General features: G+C 36.8%; 2 protein-coding genes across 5 annotated transcripts in view; one reads left to right on the top strand and one right to left on the bottom strand.

Moving 5' to 3' along the window:
- The first annotated feature begins 850 nt into the window (after positions 1-850).
- LOC106867641 (uncharacterized) lies at positions 851-18,789 on the top strand. 2 transcript variants are annotated; one of them, XM_014912571.3, is made up of 5 exons: positions 851-1,318; positions 3,154-3,302; positions 4,102-4,174; positions 5,457-5,692; positions 18,449-18,789. In XM_014912571.3, exons 1-4 carry the CDS (start codon positions 941-943, stop codon positions 5,649-5,651), a joined length of 795 nt encoding a protein of 264 aa, XP_014768057.1. In that variant the 5' UTR covers positions 851-940; the 3' UTR covers positions 5,652-5,692; positions 18,449-18,789. The 2 variants fall into 2 exon arrangements, with proteins under 2 accessions (XP_014768057.1, XP_014768056.1); XM_014912570.3 differs by lacking the exon at positions 18,449-18,789 and adding an exon at positions 11,142-11,539 and having other exon boundaries at positions 853-1,318.
- LOC106867640 (uncharacterized) overlaps positions 9,558-19,122 on the bottom strand; it is a 106,001-nt gene continuing 96,436 nt past the window's right edge. For 2 of the 3 annotated variants that reach the window (XR_016237729.1, XM_014912567.3), the window contains one exon: positions 9,558-12,492. Coding sequence is in view for 2 of the 3 variants with exons in the window: in XM_014912567.3 (XP_014768053.1) it covers positions 12,296-12,492 (197 nt within the window). In the remaining variant the exon portion in view is untranslated. Of the gene's footprint in view, positions 12,493-18,009; positions 18,044-19,122 lie in introns of all 3 variants that reach the window. The other variant, XM_014912569.3, reaches the window with a different exon arrangement.

Genomic DNA, 19,122 nt, shown 5'->3' with positions numbered 1-19,122 from the left:
GGAGCGAGGTGTTGTCTCGTCGAAGGTCTCAGGCTCAACTCTCTGAGAAAATGAAACTGACTGTTTAAATACGAGTTTTACTACGCATGCGCAACTCGAGGGGCTTCCGGTGGTGAAGTCCCCTGCACATGCGCAGAATAGTACTTCCTCAATGGCGGCTATAATTTCGTGCCACTACATATATATATATATATCTATCACATAGCCATACTGAGGGTTAAAATCTAATTACTAGTTTGGCCTGAGGCTGGTGTGGAAGTAGGGACTCCTGCTCAATGACAGCAAGTAACTACATCTAGTCGTGGTAGCCATCAGTGAGGCCAACATTTCAAAGATGACCCCACTTGCCTCCTGCATAACTATTTTCATTAGCCCAGATTGAGTGATATGGCAGGGCTATTTTAGAGAGACGTAGATCTAGAGGTAACTATGATAATCTTAGACCAGGATGATAAGTCAATGGTCCTATACTTTTGAGGGTAGGACTTTTTGTTTCAAGCCAAACACCCATCATCTTGTTTGAGCAAAAGAGGAAGATAAGGGTGGAGTGGATACCCTTCTTGTATTTTACAAAAACTGGAAGTGTGAAGGGAGCCTGATAGATCTGGTTGAAGGGGTCTCATCACACCTAAACAGGTGAGAAAACACACACACACATCCACAGTTGAGAATATAAATACAAACATATGTATGCATGCGTATTATGTATGTGTGTATGTATGTACGTATGTATGCATGTGTGTGTATGTATGTGTGTGTATGTATGTATGTATGAACTTAATTCAAATATTTAAATGAAAAACATATAAAAGCATTCTATAAAAATCAGTTGCCATACTTAATATTGTAGAAGAAACGTACTTTCAGGCAACACCGTATTCCCATTCCTTATAAGGGACATAACTTCACCTGACACCGTAACTCATAAATAACGTCGGACATGACACATGTTGTCCGCTCGGTTCGTGTCTCTCTTCTTCTTAAAAGGGACTTTGTCCCTCGACTCCGCCTCTACACACCGTTAACTGGGGTCCGGTGCCAAAGGACAGCGTCCACATCCTCATTTCGTCCAGTCTTGCCACTGACCACTCTTCACTTAACGACGACCACACAATCCTCGCACAACCCTGTTGCCGGTGGCGCTCTACCCACCTGCAAATTAAACCCACTTCGTACGTTTTACAATGGCCCAAATCAACCCTTCGGGTGTTGGTTTGGGCCTATGGCTCCGGGTGTCCTGCTCCGGGACTTGAACAGTCTGATTGTTATTCAACGACGACATAAGAGGAACTTTAAGAAAGGTCGAAGGAAGGAAACGGTAAGGTCACATTTGACATTGTTTATGTCTGACACAAACTCGTACGTTTATATTTGTGTGTATATAAACTCATCCACACGTAATCCCACATATCCTACACAACTGTATATTTGTATCAAACAGGGAGTTGGACACAAATATATAGATATGTGTAAGGTGGGGAACGGGATGTGTGTGTGTGTGTGTGTTGTCAAGTCGCCACCGACACGAAATTTACAATAAATCTATTCTCAGTTTCAAGATTCTTCAGAAGAACGGTCAGGTACAAAGACTAAAAACCTATTTTTATCCTCTCTATCCCATCCTCCGTTGTATTTGCGTTTGCACATCATAGATTCATCTGTTTCTACGATGTGCCAAGCGCGGCTTGGTAGTCGTAGGATCGACTAGTCACGACTCGCTGGCGCAGATGCGCGAGTGCGCGCACCAGGTCCCCTCTTCTTGAATAGGACCAGATTCTTATAAGTAAATATTCCGTTGTTATTCTTAAATTTGCTTTAAAATAATAACCTTAATATAATCCGCGCGCACATGTGTGAGTGTGCATCTAAACAGCGGCCTCTGCCAGTCTATACAGAAAACGTCATCTTATTTATCCTATGACTTGCCTCGAGTCTTGAAATTTGGGGCCCACAACTGGGATATTACATACATTCACTTTTATATATCTTGACCGACAGGTGTGCGCGCGTCTCACCCTCTTCGTACACACAGGGTGGCTCAGAAGTAACCGAGCCCTAATTATTGTTAAAGGTTACAAATAAATGGAACAGAAATGTTTTTTCACAAGGTTACAGCAGATGCTGAAAATATAAACCAAGATTTGCAAATACAGTTACGACATCGTTCAATGGTTGAATCTGTTGCTTTTTTGCACAACTCCGGCGTAATACCTTGCCATGTATTTATGATGTTTTCTTTCAGACCATTGAGTATTTTTGGTTTAGCGGTAAACACCTGGTTTTTGAGTACTCCCCAGAGAAAGAAGTCCGGAGGCCTTGCAGGCCATTCCACTGGTCCGCGGTGGCCAATCCATCTGCTCGGAAATGTTCATCAAGCAACATTCAATAAATTCAATAGGATTCGGTTACTTCTGGGCCACCCTGTATATATATATATATATATATATATATATATATATATATATATATATGCTGGCAAGGCCAGCGGACATAAAATGACTTCGGTCGTGTGAGTCTCTCTCTCTCTCTCTCTCTCTCTCTCTCTCTCTCTCTCTCTCTCTTTCTCTCTCTCTCTCTCTCTCTCTCTCTCTCTCTCTCTCTCTCTCTCTCTCTCTCTCTCTATATATATATATATATATATATATATATATATATATATATATAGCATAATTTTGTATTCCCTTGTCATTTATATAACCTCTTCTTATACTCTGTGCTTGACTAACACAATTTTCTCTGAAGCATGTTGAATTCTAACACCATGTTATTAGCGCCACTATACCTAAGTAAATACACACACACTCCCACACACGTTTAGTGTTGCAGTCAGATGAAAGAGTAGTCGACAACTTAGTAGAGATTAATGATGTTTCATTTTGGTCAAGTCAGTCTGTTATTCCTCTGGGATTTTCCTGTGAGTCACAAAATCTTCAGGCAAGTTACAGTTGAGTGATAACTTACCTGGAAGACCCTGTTCATCTACAGGTGAAAGTCAGAGAAGCAAGAGATTGAATCGGCCAAAATAAAATAAAAATTGTGTGTGTATGAAAAGTTTCCTGTTATTTTGTGCATGTGTTTGTACATATACATCTGTGTGTGTGTAGTAATAATCTTTCTGCTTTTGAATCTTAACACTTATGAATCCATTTTCAGCAAGACCATTCTGATGATGAAGAGGAAGAGGAAGAAGAGTACGAAGAGGAAGATTATTCTTTACCCTTGAATTACAAACAGTTACAGGTTCATGCCAAGTCTGCCAGAACTGACCACATGCTCAGCTCTGGACTAAACATATCTCGAAAGTAAGACCAATTTTTCACAATTCTTTCGTTATCCTCTCATTGAAATCTGTGTGGTTTGGTCAAGGAGAGGGTCTTGACCCTTTACAAGGTCTCTGAGAGTGGTGGGGTGGGTGAGAAGCTATCCACAGATCAGGGACCTGATCTGAATGCTTACAACTGAATGGACCCTGGTTAAAGGCCCAACCCAACCCAAGGTGGACCAGGTGGTGGGGGTTAAACTGGTCAATTAAGTCCACCATCCAAAGTCATTCACCAAGTTTTCTTCACCAACCCAAGGAGGGGGGAAAAGACCTTTTCCCAAGACAGCTGACAAGCAGTGGGTTTGAACCCCAAACCACATAGATACAAAGCGAACTTCTTCGCTGCACAGCCATACTTGTACTAGTATGGTAGGTGTTGGTTTGTTGTTGTTTAACCCCAAGTCGGACCTGATCCTGCAAGCCTATGAGCAAAAGTATCCCAGCTGTTATCATCCTGTCTCTTATTCCTGCATAGTGTACCTAGGACTACATTATCTAATGTTTCCTTCCTTTTAACATAGTAGGAAATAATTTGGGTGAGGTTGGAGTGGTGACAGTCCTGTTTTGGTGGTAGCACCCTGGTGGGGAAGGTGATGGTATTGTAATAGTGGGATGGTGGTACTTAGTGGTTATAGTTCTGTAGGGGTTCTGAACTGATGGTAGTTGTGGTGGTCACGCTGTAATGGTTGTGTTGTGGTGGTAGTATTTTTTGTCATGATAAACTGTGTCCCATAATTCTAGTGTCCACTGTCTACAGTCTTAAATTCTGTCCATTTCAGCCAAATTGACCAATATTTCTACAGTGGTAAATTAAGACTGAACAATGAAAAACTGCTGAAGAAGGGTAAAGTTGTAAGTATAGATATTTATCTATTGTCCACCTGGGTACTATACACTCTGTTTGAGTACTGTACTGTTCCTCTTGGTACCATTCTATCTGAATACTGTTTTACATGCATAATGACTGCCTATGTAGGTGCTGTATTGACTATCAGGGTACTATAGTATATTGTTGGGTACATTGTTGGCTATATACCTGAGTACTGTACCGTCTATCAGGGTACTTTACGTTTTAACTAGGTCCTCCACTGCCCTCTTCCATACCTGGGTACTGTACAGTCTACCAGAAGTGAGAGAAGAGACTGCTGGGTAGAAATAAAATTGATGGTTTGAGAGAAATGGAGTAGAGTTGGGTTGTGGTGTTAATTTTGTTACTGGTTTTCAGTCTTGGGACTGCGACCATGCTGGGGCACTGCCTTTTAATGGTTTTTGTTGATTCCATCTGTATTACAAGTTAATCTGGTACTTATTAAATGGCTAAGTCAACCTTAGTGTAAAGGTAGGTAACCCAACACTACCACAAGGTTTCTTTTTTTTTTTTTTTGTTTGACTCTCTAATTTACTCCGATACACAAACATCATCATCATTCATCTGCTTTCCATGCTGGCATGGGTTGGACGGTTTGACAGGTGCTGACTGGGCAGATGACAGCACCAGGTTTCACTGTCCATTTTGACGTGGTTTTTCCAGCTGGATGCCTGTCCTAACACCAACCATCTTACACGGTCTTTAATATTCACTTTTCCATACTTTCATGGGTCACATGAGTGTTGTTGATGCAGGTTATTCTGTAACTGAGCACTCTTCCTATCATTATTCCTCCCCCCCCTCATCTTATTATTGTCCTTCTTCCTCACTCCTTCCACACTGTCACCTGATCATTTTTCTCCCACATCATATTCTTACCTCTTTCTCTTTCTCTCCTTCCACCTTGGGTCACCTCCAATATGAGACGGAGCAATCCATTAATTGAAGCAACATCATAGTCATTTCAGTAAAACCTGTCGACCGTAGGCAAAGTGGGATAACCCTAAGGACAAAGAAAAGCTCCTTCTATTTAGTTAATAAAAATTAATAATTTTTCATTTTGTTGTATCCAGAGGGTGGGTCGTAATTCCAATATAAACACATACACTGGCTATATTTCACTTCTTCTTTCATCACCATTTGTGCTCACATCTCTGATACAAAAACGAAATAATTTGTAATTTTTTTTTTCTTTCTGTTAATGTTTTTGTTTCATTTTATTTTTTAAATATTTAAAAACTATTTTATTTTCCCCGTGTTCTGCAGATGAAGGAAGGCGACTTTGCTGATTTAATTACTGCAGACATTTCCAGCGATAGCGTTGGTGATGCTGCTGATATCAAAGTGAAAAGAGTAAAAGTATTGAAGATATCAGAACCTAAAACTCAAAATGACAACCACACCGTGCTCCTGAGAGTTTGGCGCACAGCATTTCCACCTGGCGTTCCTGAAGGTTCCTAACCATGTTGTTGTTGTTGTTGGCCCAAATCATCAGACTTTAGGTAAAATTTCTTACCTTGAACCTTTAACTAATCAACCAAAACAGTATAAACAATTAATACATTGATGTATTACTACTAATGATGATGATGTACTGGCTGGGGACGGGGAAATGATGCTGGTCTTCAAAATGTGTTTCCTTTTCCATCAATACAGTTGTATTAATGTTCTTCCTCGAAAATTGTTTAAAAAAAGGGTGTTTGTCCCCACAACATTGCTTGACAATTGATGCTGGTGTATTTACGTCCCTGTAACTTAGCGGTTCGGCAAAATAGACCTTTAAAAACACAAAAAAACCCCCCATCAAATTCACTTGAACGTTTAAATTTAATTTGTGTCAAAATATTTTCGTCACTTTAAAACTTCATACCACGTCTTTTTCGTGTGTTTTTAAATGGCTTATAAACACTTTTCATGCTGCAATTGTTTTTGTTTCAACACATAATCTCAGATTAAGTTACTTGCTGTGCACATACATTTCCGTAATCCAGTTCTATATTTAAGAGATGAGGAATTTTGTACATTATTTACATTTGATGGATATTTGTCCTCATCTTGTTTGTTTGTAAACATAACATTTTGGCTGATATACCCTCCAGCCTTCATCAGGTGTCTTGGGGGAAATTTCGAACCTGGGTTCGCATTCCTAAGGTATTTTTTGATGCTATTATTATTATTATTATTATTATTATTATTCAGGTCACTGCCTGGAATGTATATCAGCCAAAATGTGTTAACAACAAACAAGATGAAGACAAATATCCATCAAATGTAAATAGTGTATCTCCGTAAAACATATATACATGACGCTCTGGTATTTGTGGCTATCATACCATGAGCTGACCTTCCCTATTTTCTTCTTAATCCTTTCAATGGTGACTTGCTCCTATAGAGTGGGCAAATCCCATTCCTATCGTTACGTTTAATAGTTTCAAATTTCCTCATAGCTCTTTTGTATCCTCTGATCCTTTCTTTGTGGCTGTAACCTGAAAACTGCATGTGGTGAATGAAATGTTGTATGTGTCTCTTTAACTCTGTAGGGTCACACATGCAGGACACATTTCGCATTACTCTGAGGTTCTCTCTACCCATGCAGAAGTACAACCCCCTCTGTTCTCAAAGGGTCCACTGAATGGAGCCTAGCTTCTTCCTCTGACTCCATTCAGACCTCTATTGTTGCGTATCTTCTATCTCTTGTGAGGTATTTTATCTTGTGCCATATTAGTTTAGACATTTTCCCCACCTCTGACTCCACTAGACTCAATTCTTATCTTTCACTTTAAACATTTTAAAGATAATCGTTTTCTTTTATGCTTTTCGGAGGGGTTACTTTAATTTCAGTCCTCTCCCTTATCAGATTTTTCTTGTGTTCTTTCCATATTTTCTAAATTTATTTTCTTTACTTTGGCTTCTGCCTCCACAGCAAAGTCCAATTTTGTCACCAGGCTTCATGTTTCAACATTTCTTTCTTTGTTACTCCTTCCTTGTTGGGTGTTACTGTTGGTAAGCTGTTTCTTTTTATTGGTAGGAATTCCTTCTCTGATATGTCGGGAAAACACAGTCCCAGCAGACTTTCTTCCATAACGGTTTGCTTTTTCAAAGCAGACATAATAAACAGTTAATTCTCGCCCCCCCACCCACCGTATGGGGAAATGAATAACAATTGCTTTACAAACGAAAGCAATAAACGTTCAGTATAACAATTTTCTGCTCTATAAATCTGAAAGATAAAATCTTGCTGTATTTATCTAGATTTACACTGATAGATTTTTTTTTTTTTTTTTTAATTCACGTAAACCCCACAGAAAAAAAGTCGGAAAGCATTAATTTCCATGTTACCTAAAGTCATCCATGACAATTTTGTGTAAGCAATACCTTATCCTGCATTCCATATTTGAGATGTCGAAGGTTGATTTTGGTGGTCAAAGGTGTTTATATTAGTGTCTATTATTATTTATGACTACATGTTGAGAATGCTTCTGATTGACAATTTATTAAGTTCTTTTGACTATACAGTAAAATATACAGCGATTCTTTTGTATAGACAGCAAATATTAGACTTATGTGTGTATGGTGTAACAGAATCTATTATTAACCAATCTAATCTACAGTTAACTTTTTTTTGCTTCAATTTGTGTATATAGGTAGCTAACGAAGTAGTATTACTAGTGATATTAGCCTTAAAGGAATGTATGTGTGCTAAAAAACTTTGCTTAAAATTAACAGAACTCCCTGTGTATACCATATTACTTAAACTATCCGTTAATGTAACTATACACTTGTATATCACCTTAAATCTGTTACATTTACCTTCTAAAGGGCTTGATTCTTTATTTTTACATGAGCAATTTTTATATTTCTCTTCAGAGGTATATCATCTAATATTATTATGAATATTTATTATGGTGCTTTATGTTATCGCTGAATTTGCTGTAGTCTTATTGGTCTTGGAGTTAGATTTACTATTTGTGAATTATTACTACTATTAGTTTGTTGTATTGTATTACCTAAGGCATATTGTATATTTTCAAAAATATGGCTCTTAGAATTTTCTTCTATTGGTATCATTGCTATGTGTTCTAGCATTATCTGGCATCTTAGTGCTACTGTTTATTTCATTATTAGTATTATTACTAAAGCTATTTTTATATTTATTAATTCTTTTATTAGAACTGGCAATAATAGATCCTATGCTTGGCATTGTAGAGAAGGATATTTTAATTAATGATTCGTTAAATATGTGGTGATATTTATGATTACTAGCAAAGCTTTTTTTAACTATATTTAAAAACTTTTTTGCTAAACACTTAACATTTAGTGAAAATGGATGTGTATACCAAATAATTTCTCTCCTTCCGCTCCTATTAGGTAGTTTATTATTTTTATATATTGATTTAAGGATTTGTGTATTTTTTGCTAAGTGTTTATTGTTATTACTATATTTATTTCTTTGTCTATCATCACTTTTTCTATATTTTTTTGTTGTATTTTATAGAGGTTTCTTTTTGTTTTGTTATTTTTATTGTTGAGGTTATCTTTATTTCTTATTTTAGTATAACATGAAGCTTTGTTTAATTCCATTTGATTATAAACATATATTAAACGACTGATAAATCGGTTTTCTTAGAATTTGAACCTGTACACATTTAACCTACAATAAATAGACCTTTACAGTTGTAATAAAGAAAAATTATAATTTAAAATGGTATCTTCTAGTTATACAAATAAAAATTTAATACTTTTGACCACCAAAATCAACCTTCCACACCTCAAATATGGAATGCAGGATATAGATTACCAAGAGGAACTTACCAAGGAGATATATATATATACATACAAAAAATTTTCTTACCAAAGTCGACCTGCATAAATGTAAACCAGTAAATTTTAATCTATTTTTCAAAAATACTTTCTCATATTTTTTTCTAATTTTAAAAACAACATTCGATATATTATAAAAACTTTATCTTCTCCATCTCTGTCGAGCAGAAGTATTGTCTATCAATGTGTATCAACAATGGATTCCATTATAATGACAATACTTTCATGAAACGATTGTAAGATGCATTAATTAACAAATGTTTCATATATTTTTTAATACAATACTATTTTAGACATATCTTCGTGAGAAATTTTGTTTGATATTGACTTTCATGCTATTATTTCAAAATACAGAATATATAATCGCTCCTATTAATGTCTAAATACTTTATAATATTAATATTCTTGATATTTAATACAAAGAGCACTCATTATAAATTCAGTGGATAATATTCTAACAGAATATATTTAATTAATGATACATGTATGAGGTGTCTGTAAAGACACAGACAAAAGAAGAAAAAACACGACTCGTTAACAGAAGGATTTTGTTGTATGTCATTAGTATTTATTAATGAGTCAGTTAAATAATTTGTTTGTATATATTTATTTTTGTTTTCGTTCCAAATCAAATGACAGCAATGAACCAATAAAGTGAGGCTGTGTGTGTGGAGGTGGGGAGGAGGAGGAGGATGATCGAGTCGTGTCTCCGAGGGGGTGGTCACGGTGGTGGTGGTGGAAGTGGTGGCAGAAGACAACAGCTGAAATTGAACCTACACACACACACACAGCAAGACATCATATGACATTTGGAATCATCATCATCATCATCATAATTATTTATCATTTTATGTCCCTTTCTATTTCTCCATGCTTGCATGGATTGGAATATATGCAGAGATTAATAAAAGGTGCATCAGACTATGCTGGGTGATCACACACACACACACACACACTTCTCTAGGGTTCCTCTTACATCTCTGTACGCATGCTTACACAGGTTTTTCTCTCATGCTTCCTTCACACACACACACCTGAGTCTCTCTCACCTCCTGCCACCACACACACAGGGGTGGGCCCTTCTTTTACACCCCCTACACACACACAGCTGTTCCCATTCACCTCTATCCCAAGCTCTTCTCTCTTTCTCCCTCCAGCTCTAGACAAGGGGAGGGGGTGGGGGAAAGGTGAGACACACACACCCCTCCACCCCCTCTGCCATCACCTGACCAGCAGGATTAACTACAGGCTTTTTACAACATAACTGTAGTTTGAGTTAGTGAGATGATTACACACACACACATGCAAACACACACACATATATATATACTTCATTGTAGTAATCATAATATATACACATATACATTTATATTTCAAAAAAATAATTAAAAAACAATTAGAAAACAAACCAAAAAACAAAACCCTGACACCTAAAATTTACTTCAATTTGAAATTTCTGTGGCAATTTTTCTTGGAATAATTTTGTGAATCTGAATGTCTTTAGACAGTCAGGAACATTTGTGAAGGTCATTTAGACGTCTAAGATCTTACTCTTTTTACTCGTTTCAGCCATGTGGCTGTGGTCATGCTGGAGCACCGCCATGAACGTTTCTTTTTTCTTTTTTTTTTTTTTGGCAGCCAGCAAAATTTGTGAATGTCTTTTTTACTGCCAGAAACATTCAAAGGGGGAGGAGCAAGAAAGAAAGAAAGAAAAAAAAAGGGATTCACTGATAGTAAGGTGGGTGGGGGGGTTGGAAGGTGGTGGGGGAGAGTCCTCACACAGACTGAGTTTAGAATGTGGGAGTGTGTGTGTGTGTGTAGTTTGCATATGTAACAATGTGTGAATGTGTTGGTGTACTTCCACACAGATAAAATGTGCGTATACACATATTTCACTACACATCATTATGTAAGCATATACATACATGTGTGTAGATGTGCAAGTGTTTATATAATTCTACATACATAAACATTCTAGCCAGCAGCTTCTGACCAAGCTGTTCCAAGTGTGTTTTATGCTTGTTTTTCTATGCTAGAATGGAGTGAATAAGTACATAAGAATCAAGGCATTGCTTTACAACCAGATTCCCATTTTGTTACTAACTCTTGTTTTTTTCTTCTCTTTTCAAGTAAAGGACTATTTGTGTGATTCATCGTTGAAAGGACAGAGCTAATGGACAACTTGTCGATGAAGATTATCAACAAACATCACCAATTTTTAAAAATCTTTACATTGCAAGGTGCAGAATGTAGACATACATACATACATACATACATACATAAAACCGGCTTCCACTCCGTTACTGTCGACCAATTTCGCTCACAAAGCATTAGTCAGTCTCATGCTACAGCAGAAGAAGACACTTGCTCGAAGGTGCCATTCACGGCGATAGAACTCAAAACTGTATGTTAACAAAGTGAACTTCATTACATACAGATGTGTGTGTGTGTCATTTTATGATGTTCAAATGGAAATGTAGCTACAAATAACTCCAAAAACGAAGTAAAAAACCTTTCACATAGAACAAGTGTGAGTATTGTCAACTCTTTTCTCTATAAGGGTCCGTTTGTTTTACCCCAAGATCTGTGCATTTAAAAATTTCTTAATGCTTCAAAATATGATCTAAAATGTGTGTGTCAGAGTTCTTGGCTTATGTGTATGTGTGTGTATATACACACACATGCCAAGAACTCTGACATAGCAAGATATCTTTCCTGCTCTCTAAACCTATGACTAAAGCCCTTATCAGCCAAAATATCAGGATTATTGAAAGTTTTATAGTAAAGTTTGTACTACACTGCAGTGGCTGTTTATAAGAAAGAAAAAAAAAAGAGAAAGATGTGTTTTAAAGGAAGAACAATGATATAATGAAAAGGGAGGTGGGGTAGATGCTGAAATGAAGATGTAGGCCGAAAAACAGGGACTTGGAGTATGTATGTGTGAGGTACAGAAAAGATTGTTCTGTAGAAAGAGCCAGACTACTACAGCCCCCCTCCCCCACACCACAGTAAGAGAAAACAGAAAGGAAGAGGAATGGGAGGTGAGTGAAGCGAGTTAAGGGGAGGAGGGTCGACAGTTGACGAAATATGTACAATCGGAATTGGTTTCCTTCAAAAAATAAAATAAAAGAGAAACAACAACAATACAACAATGATTAATCCATGATAGAATTTGCTTATAAAATATAATAATAATAATAATATTAATAACTATAAAAGTTTTCAAAATAATAATAATTAATAATAATAATAGTGTTGTATCTGTAAGAAAATTGAAACTGAACTTAGAAAAGAAGGTCTGTGCCGGAGAAGTTTGACCATGACGTTAGGTCTCTCTCATCGGCCGGAGTTAATTGATAAATGTCCACTTCTTGTCCATTATTCAGTTTCTTGTCATGTGCTACTGGCTTCAACTCCTCTTCCATTTGCATTCCAAATTCGTATTCCATTCCATGTTTGGAATGGTACCGGGCCAAACCTCCTACAAAAACAAACAAAAAAATCAGGGTTTTTTTTCCACAAATATTTATAAAACTTGCTAAACTTTCGACGGAAATAATTAAAAAAACGGTTTTTTTCCACACAAAACTAATTTTATAAATGATGGCATAAAACTTCTTGTAGCTATTTACATTTGACGGATATTTGTCCTCATCTTGTTTGTTGTTAACACAACGTTTCGGCTGATATACCCTCCAGCCTTCATCAGCCAAAACGTTGTGTTAACAACAAACAAGATGAGGACAAATATCCGTCAAATGTAAATAATTTCTCTTAATTATAGAACTGTATTCTTGTAGCTAGAAATATAGTTTTATTTTTGTGAATACTTTAAAGTTACATGTCCATCAATGATTGGAAATCAAGGATGAAGGACATAGACCTCTGAGGCTCTGTGAGTGAAACTGAATATTTAATCTCCATGGAGGATGTGAATCCAGATCTGTATAAAGTTCAGATTGGAAACCTGAAGTCAAGGTTTAAGAACCAACAATACTCCATAAAATTCACTCAGTGAACAGATGGTGGTGGAGTTAAACTGCTGGTGGGGAAAGAGATTTAATCAGATCCCTCATTAATTATTGCCAAGAACCCAATTTATTTTGGGTTGATTCCATGTTATGGTAGAAGATATTTGCTCGAATGCAATGATTACTGAAGTTAGAATACGGAACTAGCTGAGCTACCCTGCTGCCAAGAGAGAACTACAACTGGTGTTACACGGGGTTAGATTTAGTCATAATCCAAACAAGCCTGAAGCTTAAGGACTCAACATCCACAGGGGACACCAACATTCTTTTGTTAGACTCGCTTGTGTAGCCCCCACCTAGTTCAAAACCCTGTCATGACTCGCCGTTATACCTTATATCAGGCATGGACAACCTTTTTTCGAGAAATAGGCCGTACTACTAAAGATCATTGAAGGTAAATTTTCGTTGGTGTGCCTTTCGAATGTTATGTGGCCCGCAAGTTTGTCCTCGATTGGTTCATAAGGTCCGTAAAAAATTTCAATGAAAAAGTTTACATCTAAAAACAGAGTTGCCTCCCTTTGCATCTGTTGCGAGGGAAGCTACTCTTACTGTTACATTACTAGAAGATTGGAAAAAATATATCAAAAAATGATTAAATAAATAAAATAAAATTTAGCACTAGAAATGATTAAAAGTGCGAGAGCATGCTTTGAGTTCAAATCGTGCTAGCGGCATAACTGAAAGGCTTAAAATAATAATACATATATGTAAATGTTTCTCATATATATATATATGTTAAGTTTCACACGAGAACAGCCAAGAAAAAGAAATAAAATTGTGTGAATGAAATAAAAGAAAAATCAGCAGTGATTGTATTCGTCAAACAGATTTTCTTTTTGCAGAGGACCTCCCACCCAATCGCTATTTGACGTGTTTCAGAAATGTAATTATTTAGATATAGTGCCGAAAATAAACATTTTTATACATTTTAATATTTGATCACTTCTGTCTCTTGGTATACTTTCAGCTATCTTTTTTTTTTTTTTTTTCCAACGGATCCTCTGCCTAAAAAGTTAAGGGCCTTATACTTAGATTTTTTTTATTAGAGATCTTTAATACTAAACAAAATAGCCTTTATGCAGTGTAGTGAGGTTGTCTAGGTTTTATGGATTTATTCAGCCACATCAATCTGTTAGAAATAGCAGTCAAATCCCTTGCTTGTCTTCAAAAGGGACACAGTGTCTCTTGTGCTGCAGACAATCTGTGCAACTAATGCACATGCACACATTTTGAAACCAGTGCACAAAAGAAATTGTGTGAATTAAGTTAATAATAAAGACGAAATATCTAATTGCTGGTTCTCTGAATCAAAAGAAAAAGACAGGATGGTCGTGTTTGGAATGCAGGACTGTCCTAGGACTAAACACCTGAACGTGTATGAAAGTTTTTGTCTCTAAATAAGAACTCTAGAAAACTACAATTCTTAGGTGAACATATTCATTCTTTGTGAAATAATGAAAAAGGTAAAAACTGCGTTTGTTTTTTGAAGAGGCACAATATGATGGAGTGGGCCAGGATGGAGAGGTGTGTTATCAGTCATCTGAATCATCCCAGTGTAAAACTGTTACAATAACGAAACTAAATGCTACAAGATACTTTAGACCAGTGCTCCACAACCATTTTCACCTGCGGCACACCTGAACCACAAAACTAAAAGTATAAGGAAGAAAATTATATTAAGGTTACACTGCGGCACACCAGCGTGCCGCAGCAGAGCACTACTTTGGAATGATGTTCTGGGATCTTAACCCCACCATCGATGTAAACAATACACTTTGATTGTCCATACAATCATTACAGGCCAAAAAACGGTCTCGGTATGGACTTTAAGGGGTCCACTGATAAATAAAAGGTCACTGGTTCATTCCCAGCCAAAGCCACAACTATACAATAATGTATAATTAACAAACACAGTATTGAAGAACAGGAATCGGTGCTCGTAGACTTCCCTGTCATAAGGGAGATCACTGAGTGTTGACATCACAGCATTTCCAACTGTGAGTTAAACAACACTTCGTCTTCAGTACCCGTTAGAAATAAATGTAAGATTGGGATATTCAACAGGCATAACACAGTGGTCTCCCTTGTCGTGTCAAAGCCAGACATCAAACGAAAGCAAAGATAAAGAGGCGAAATCATCATCATCATCGTTTTACGTCTGCTTTCCATGCTAGCATGGGTTGGACGATTTGACTGAGGACTGGTGAACCAGATGGCTACATATATACACACACACATAGAACAGCTCTGGATTAACAAGGTGATTTGACAGGTTACATTGCACAGAGATCAGTAAGAATCTCTCCAGGTGGAGCTTTTGTGTCTACTCATTGAGGTCTCAACTCTGGTACAAGAAAGAATTGGAAGACGGATTCTTCAAGCTAAGCCAACTGGCGGGAGAGGTGGACCAAGAATGAAATGGTTGGATAAGATCCATGAGTCGGTGGCGTCTTGGAATCCAGCCAGAAAGTAGAATGGTTATTGCTTCCAATAAGACCCAATGGAGGAGTTTATCGGAGGACTCGACCCCCCTCCTGTGAGCCTCTCAAGCATAGGGGGCAGAGAAGAAGGAATGAATGGAAAGGGACACCTAAAAATCAGGAATTTCATTGGGGTCTGGGCAAACAGTTGATAAGGAATATTCTAAAATTTCAATTAAATCCAAAAATAAATACGACATTGGTCTTAGAAAGGAGCAATCTTAGAAAAAGAAAAAAAAAACAGGAACAGAACCATGCAGAAGAGAAAGAATTTGTGGCAAAAAAAAAAACTAACAAACACATTTTATTTTCAAATTAAAGCAACATTTCAAATTCATGAAAATTGGAAAAGAATTGAAAAGATGATGAAATTTGAAAGAAAGCAACACAATCTCAAGACAAGCTTCAGTGAAGAAAACATGACAGACTCCAAGAGAAAACAAACATTTTCTATGTATTATATAATGTATGATGTATAGATACACACGCAAAATATATTCACGTATGTGTATATATTATATATAGACATTATATATATATATATATATATATATATATATATATACACACACACACACACACTATATATATATAGTTTATGTAATATACATTATACATACATATATATCTCAAAGAGACTGCTAAACAATGATTAACTTTGACACAGTTACTATGGCAACAGAAAGTGGTGTTAACAAGAGGCGGCAGTGGCAGTAGAGTCTGTTGATACACATGGAGAGAGAGAGAGGGGGGGGAGATGCCAAACGGAAAATGATTCAACAGAACGGAACCATGCAGAGTTTTGGAGAGAAAAAAGAAAGAAAAATGAAAACAAATTCTTCATGAAGAACTGAAGATGTCACAGAGTGAATTACCATATTTGGTTTTTTGGGGATTTTTTTTCTTTTTTCTTTTAGGAGAGACAAGACAGAACGAAGAGAAAGAATGAAAAAAAACATGCAGTAAAGACTAACTGGGGTGGGGGTGGGGGTTGAAACAGAAAGGGGGTTCTCGGTGATGAGGGTGACACTGAAGCAGAAGACAGCTTTCAGTACATGCTACTACGTGTTGATGGATGAGAAGAGAGACAATCCTTCTAGCATAAACAGACTGGTCAATGGTTGGTCAGCTTTGAAATGGACACTGATGGAGCTGTTTCAATGTCCATCATTCAGAACTTTTGACAGAGTTCCCTTTTGTCATTGGGAAAAAGAAATGCGTGTGTATGTGTGTATATATCGTCGTCGTTTAACGTCTGCTTTCCATGCTGACATGAGTTGGATGGTTCGACTGAGGACTGGCAAGCCAGGAGGCTGCACCAGGCTCATATATATTTGTATATATATGCGTGTGTAAGTGCACACAAACAAATCAACAAAAAGACTGCAGTGAATTTATTGTTGGCAACAGTTTAAATAGAGTCCACGATTGAAATAACTATAAAATGAAACCCAGTTCACCTGCATGAAACTGGATATTAATGATCCATCTGCAGGAAGAACTTACTGCTCTGAACAGGGGTACAACTCTAAAATTGTGTACTGTTGCAAATATTTAAGCATAATTAATTTCTCTTCCCCAGTGAGAGCCTGTTCTGGTCAAGGAAGATGTTGACCTGTCCAGGCGATGGCTCCGAGTGTGATAGGTTGTCGTGTTCCTCTCACTCACAACCATTACATGAAGCTGATATTTAGAATTAGAGACTTGGCTTCAATATTCAATCAGTCCAAGACAATTGGTGGAATCTTCTGCAGATAGTGTGGAGCCTGCCTGGTCTCTGCCAGATCTCAGTCAGAAATCAGTTAATGCCAACTGTTGACTTGTTTTTAGAAATGTTTATTTTGAAATGTGTGTCTGCCAAAAGCTTTTCAAGTCAGAGAGAAAAAGATTAAGAAACAAATATATTGCACCTGTTTGTCTTTTACACACACACACAAAGAATACTGTTTCACTTCTTCAGGGTAGTTTCCAACCACAAACATATAAATATACATACACAGACAACAAACATGTATGCACATATACATACATACATTCATGTGTGTGTGTGTATACACACACACGTACACATGCAAATACATACTCTATCACACTACCTCTGTGAAAGTAAAGTTAATGAAGGAAAATTTTGTTAAATTTGTAAAAGATTTACTGAATGTATGTCAATAAATATTTATATATATATATATATATATATATACACACACATATATATATATAAGTCTATAGTGTATATACATATATAGAAACACACACACACACACACACATACATATATGTACATATGTATGCACATACCTACAAGTGTGTGTGTGTGTAGAAAGCCAGGTTTAAATGAAGCCAAACAACTGCTGCTATATAATGTGATGCCAGTCGTTGAGTGAATGCTAGAAAGGACGTCTCCCCCTCTCTCCTGCTTGAAATATTGAACAGTTTAGTTGGTGGCCATGGATAAGAAGGGATGGGCAAGGCTGGATTAAAACTTACTGATAGCTTCAAAGGTTTTGTTGATCAACCAACTCTGCAATTAAAAACCAACAAACATCAATAATTAAATTATTAACTCGTCAGATCACAGAGTCCAGTAATGAGGGATTTGGCCATGGAAATTGTTGGAGAAGAGAAAATATAAAGAAACAACTTTTTTTTGTAGAAACCAAGATTATTGTTGGAATGGAATTTTTTTCTTTTCAACAATAACAGAGAAAAGGAGGAATTCTCGAGGAAGCAACATCTTTGTTACAATTTTTATGCATGTGTCAGATGAGAGAAGTGAAGTCTATAAAGGGGGGACTATTTCTTCTCCAGGGGGGCATTTTTGTTAACATTGAAGAAAAGCATTAAATTATATCTGAACCTAATTGTTTCAATACATTACATTTGATGATAAGAAAGCTTTGTTTTTTTTTTCTTTCCTATTTTACAGAAATATTTCTCTACATTTATCCTCATTGACTGTACAAGAATTATTCTGGATGGAAGAAACAAGAGAATGAAGAAAGTAAAAGACAATAAAATAGAATGGAAGGGATTCCTTGAAAATCTTGTTTGAAAAATATCAAAGAATTTGTGTCTTGTTGGCAGAAAGAACGTGAAAATATTCAATGGAATTGAAGAAGAAAGAATTCAATGACGAGACAGGGCTGTCTGAATAAAAGACAAGTGCTAGAAAGGAATTTTGAAGACAAAACAATAAGATACAAACCACTTGGCCACATGATCACCTCCCCACCCACTTCCCACCCCTATAATAAAACAGTCACATGACACCTTGTTCATCCAATTATTTCATCTACAACAAACATGAAACTCAATATTAACCAAGCTCATAGTTGTTGTTGTTGTTGTTGTTTAACCCTAGGCTAATCCTGATTAAGCAGACTTAAGGTGTTGTAGGTTGTCAAAAATCCTGACTTCTGACCACCTGATGACCAGTCAGGTATGTAGAGGTGTGGTGTGATAGTTGGGACATGTCCTAATCTCTCTCTATCCCTCTACTGCCCGCTCTGTCACAGACCAGACTGGGCATTCCAACATACAATGGGTGGTGCAGTGGGAACATATCTCAAGGCAGTGCTTCTCAACTGGGGCCCACACGAC

Source organism: Octopus bimaculoides, chromosome 21 (assembly GCF_046866305.1).
Source record: "Octopus bimaculoides isolate indiv1 chromosome 21, ASM4686630v1, whole genome shotgun sequence".
NCBI lineage: Eukaryota > Metazoa > Mollusca > Cephalopoda > Octopoda > Octopodidae > Octopus > Octopus bimaculoides.
Note: the sequence above shows the minus strand (reverse complement) of the source record. Positions and strands in the feature narration are given on the sequence as shown.

What these genes read in the sequence shown, in the direction of transcription:
- LOC106867641 (XM_014912571.3), top strand. Translation starts at nt 941, where the DNA reads ATGACACATGTTGTCCGCTCGGTTCGTGTCTCTCTTCTTCTTAAAAGG. An exon ending in GGACTAAACATATCTCGAAA is followed by an intron (nt 3,303 to 4,101) that starts GTAAGACCAATT and finishes TGTCCATTTCAG; the next exon opens with CCAAATTGACCAATATTTCT. An exon ending in TGCTGAAGAAGGGTAAAGTT is followed by an intron (nt 4,175 to 5,456) that starts GTAAGTATAGAT and finishes CGTGTTCTGCAG; the next exon opens with ATGAAGGAAGGCGACTTTGC.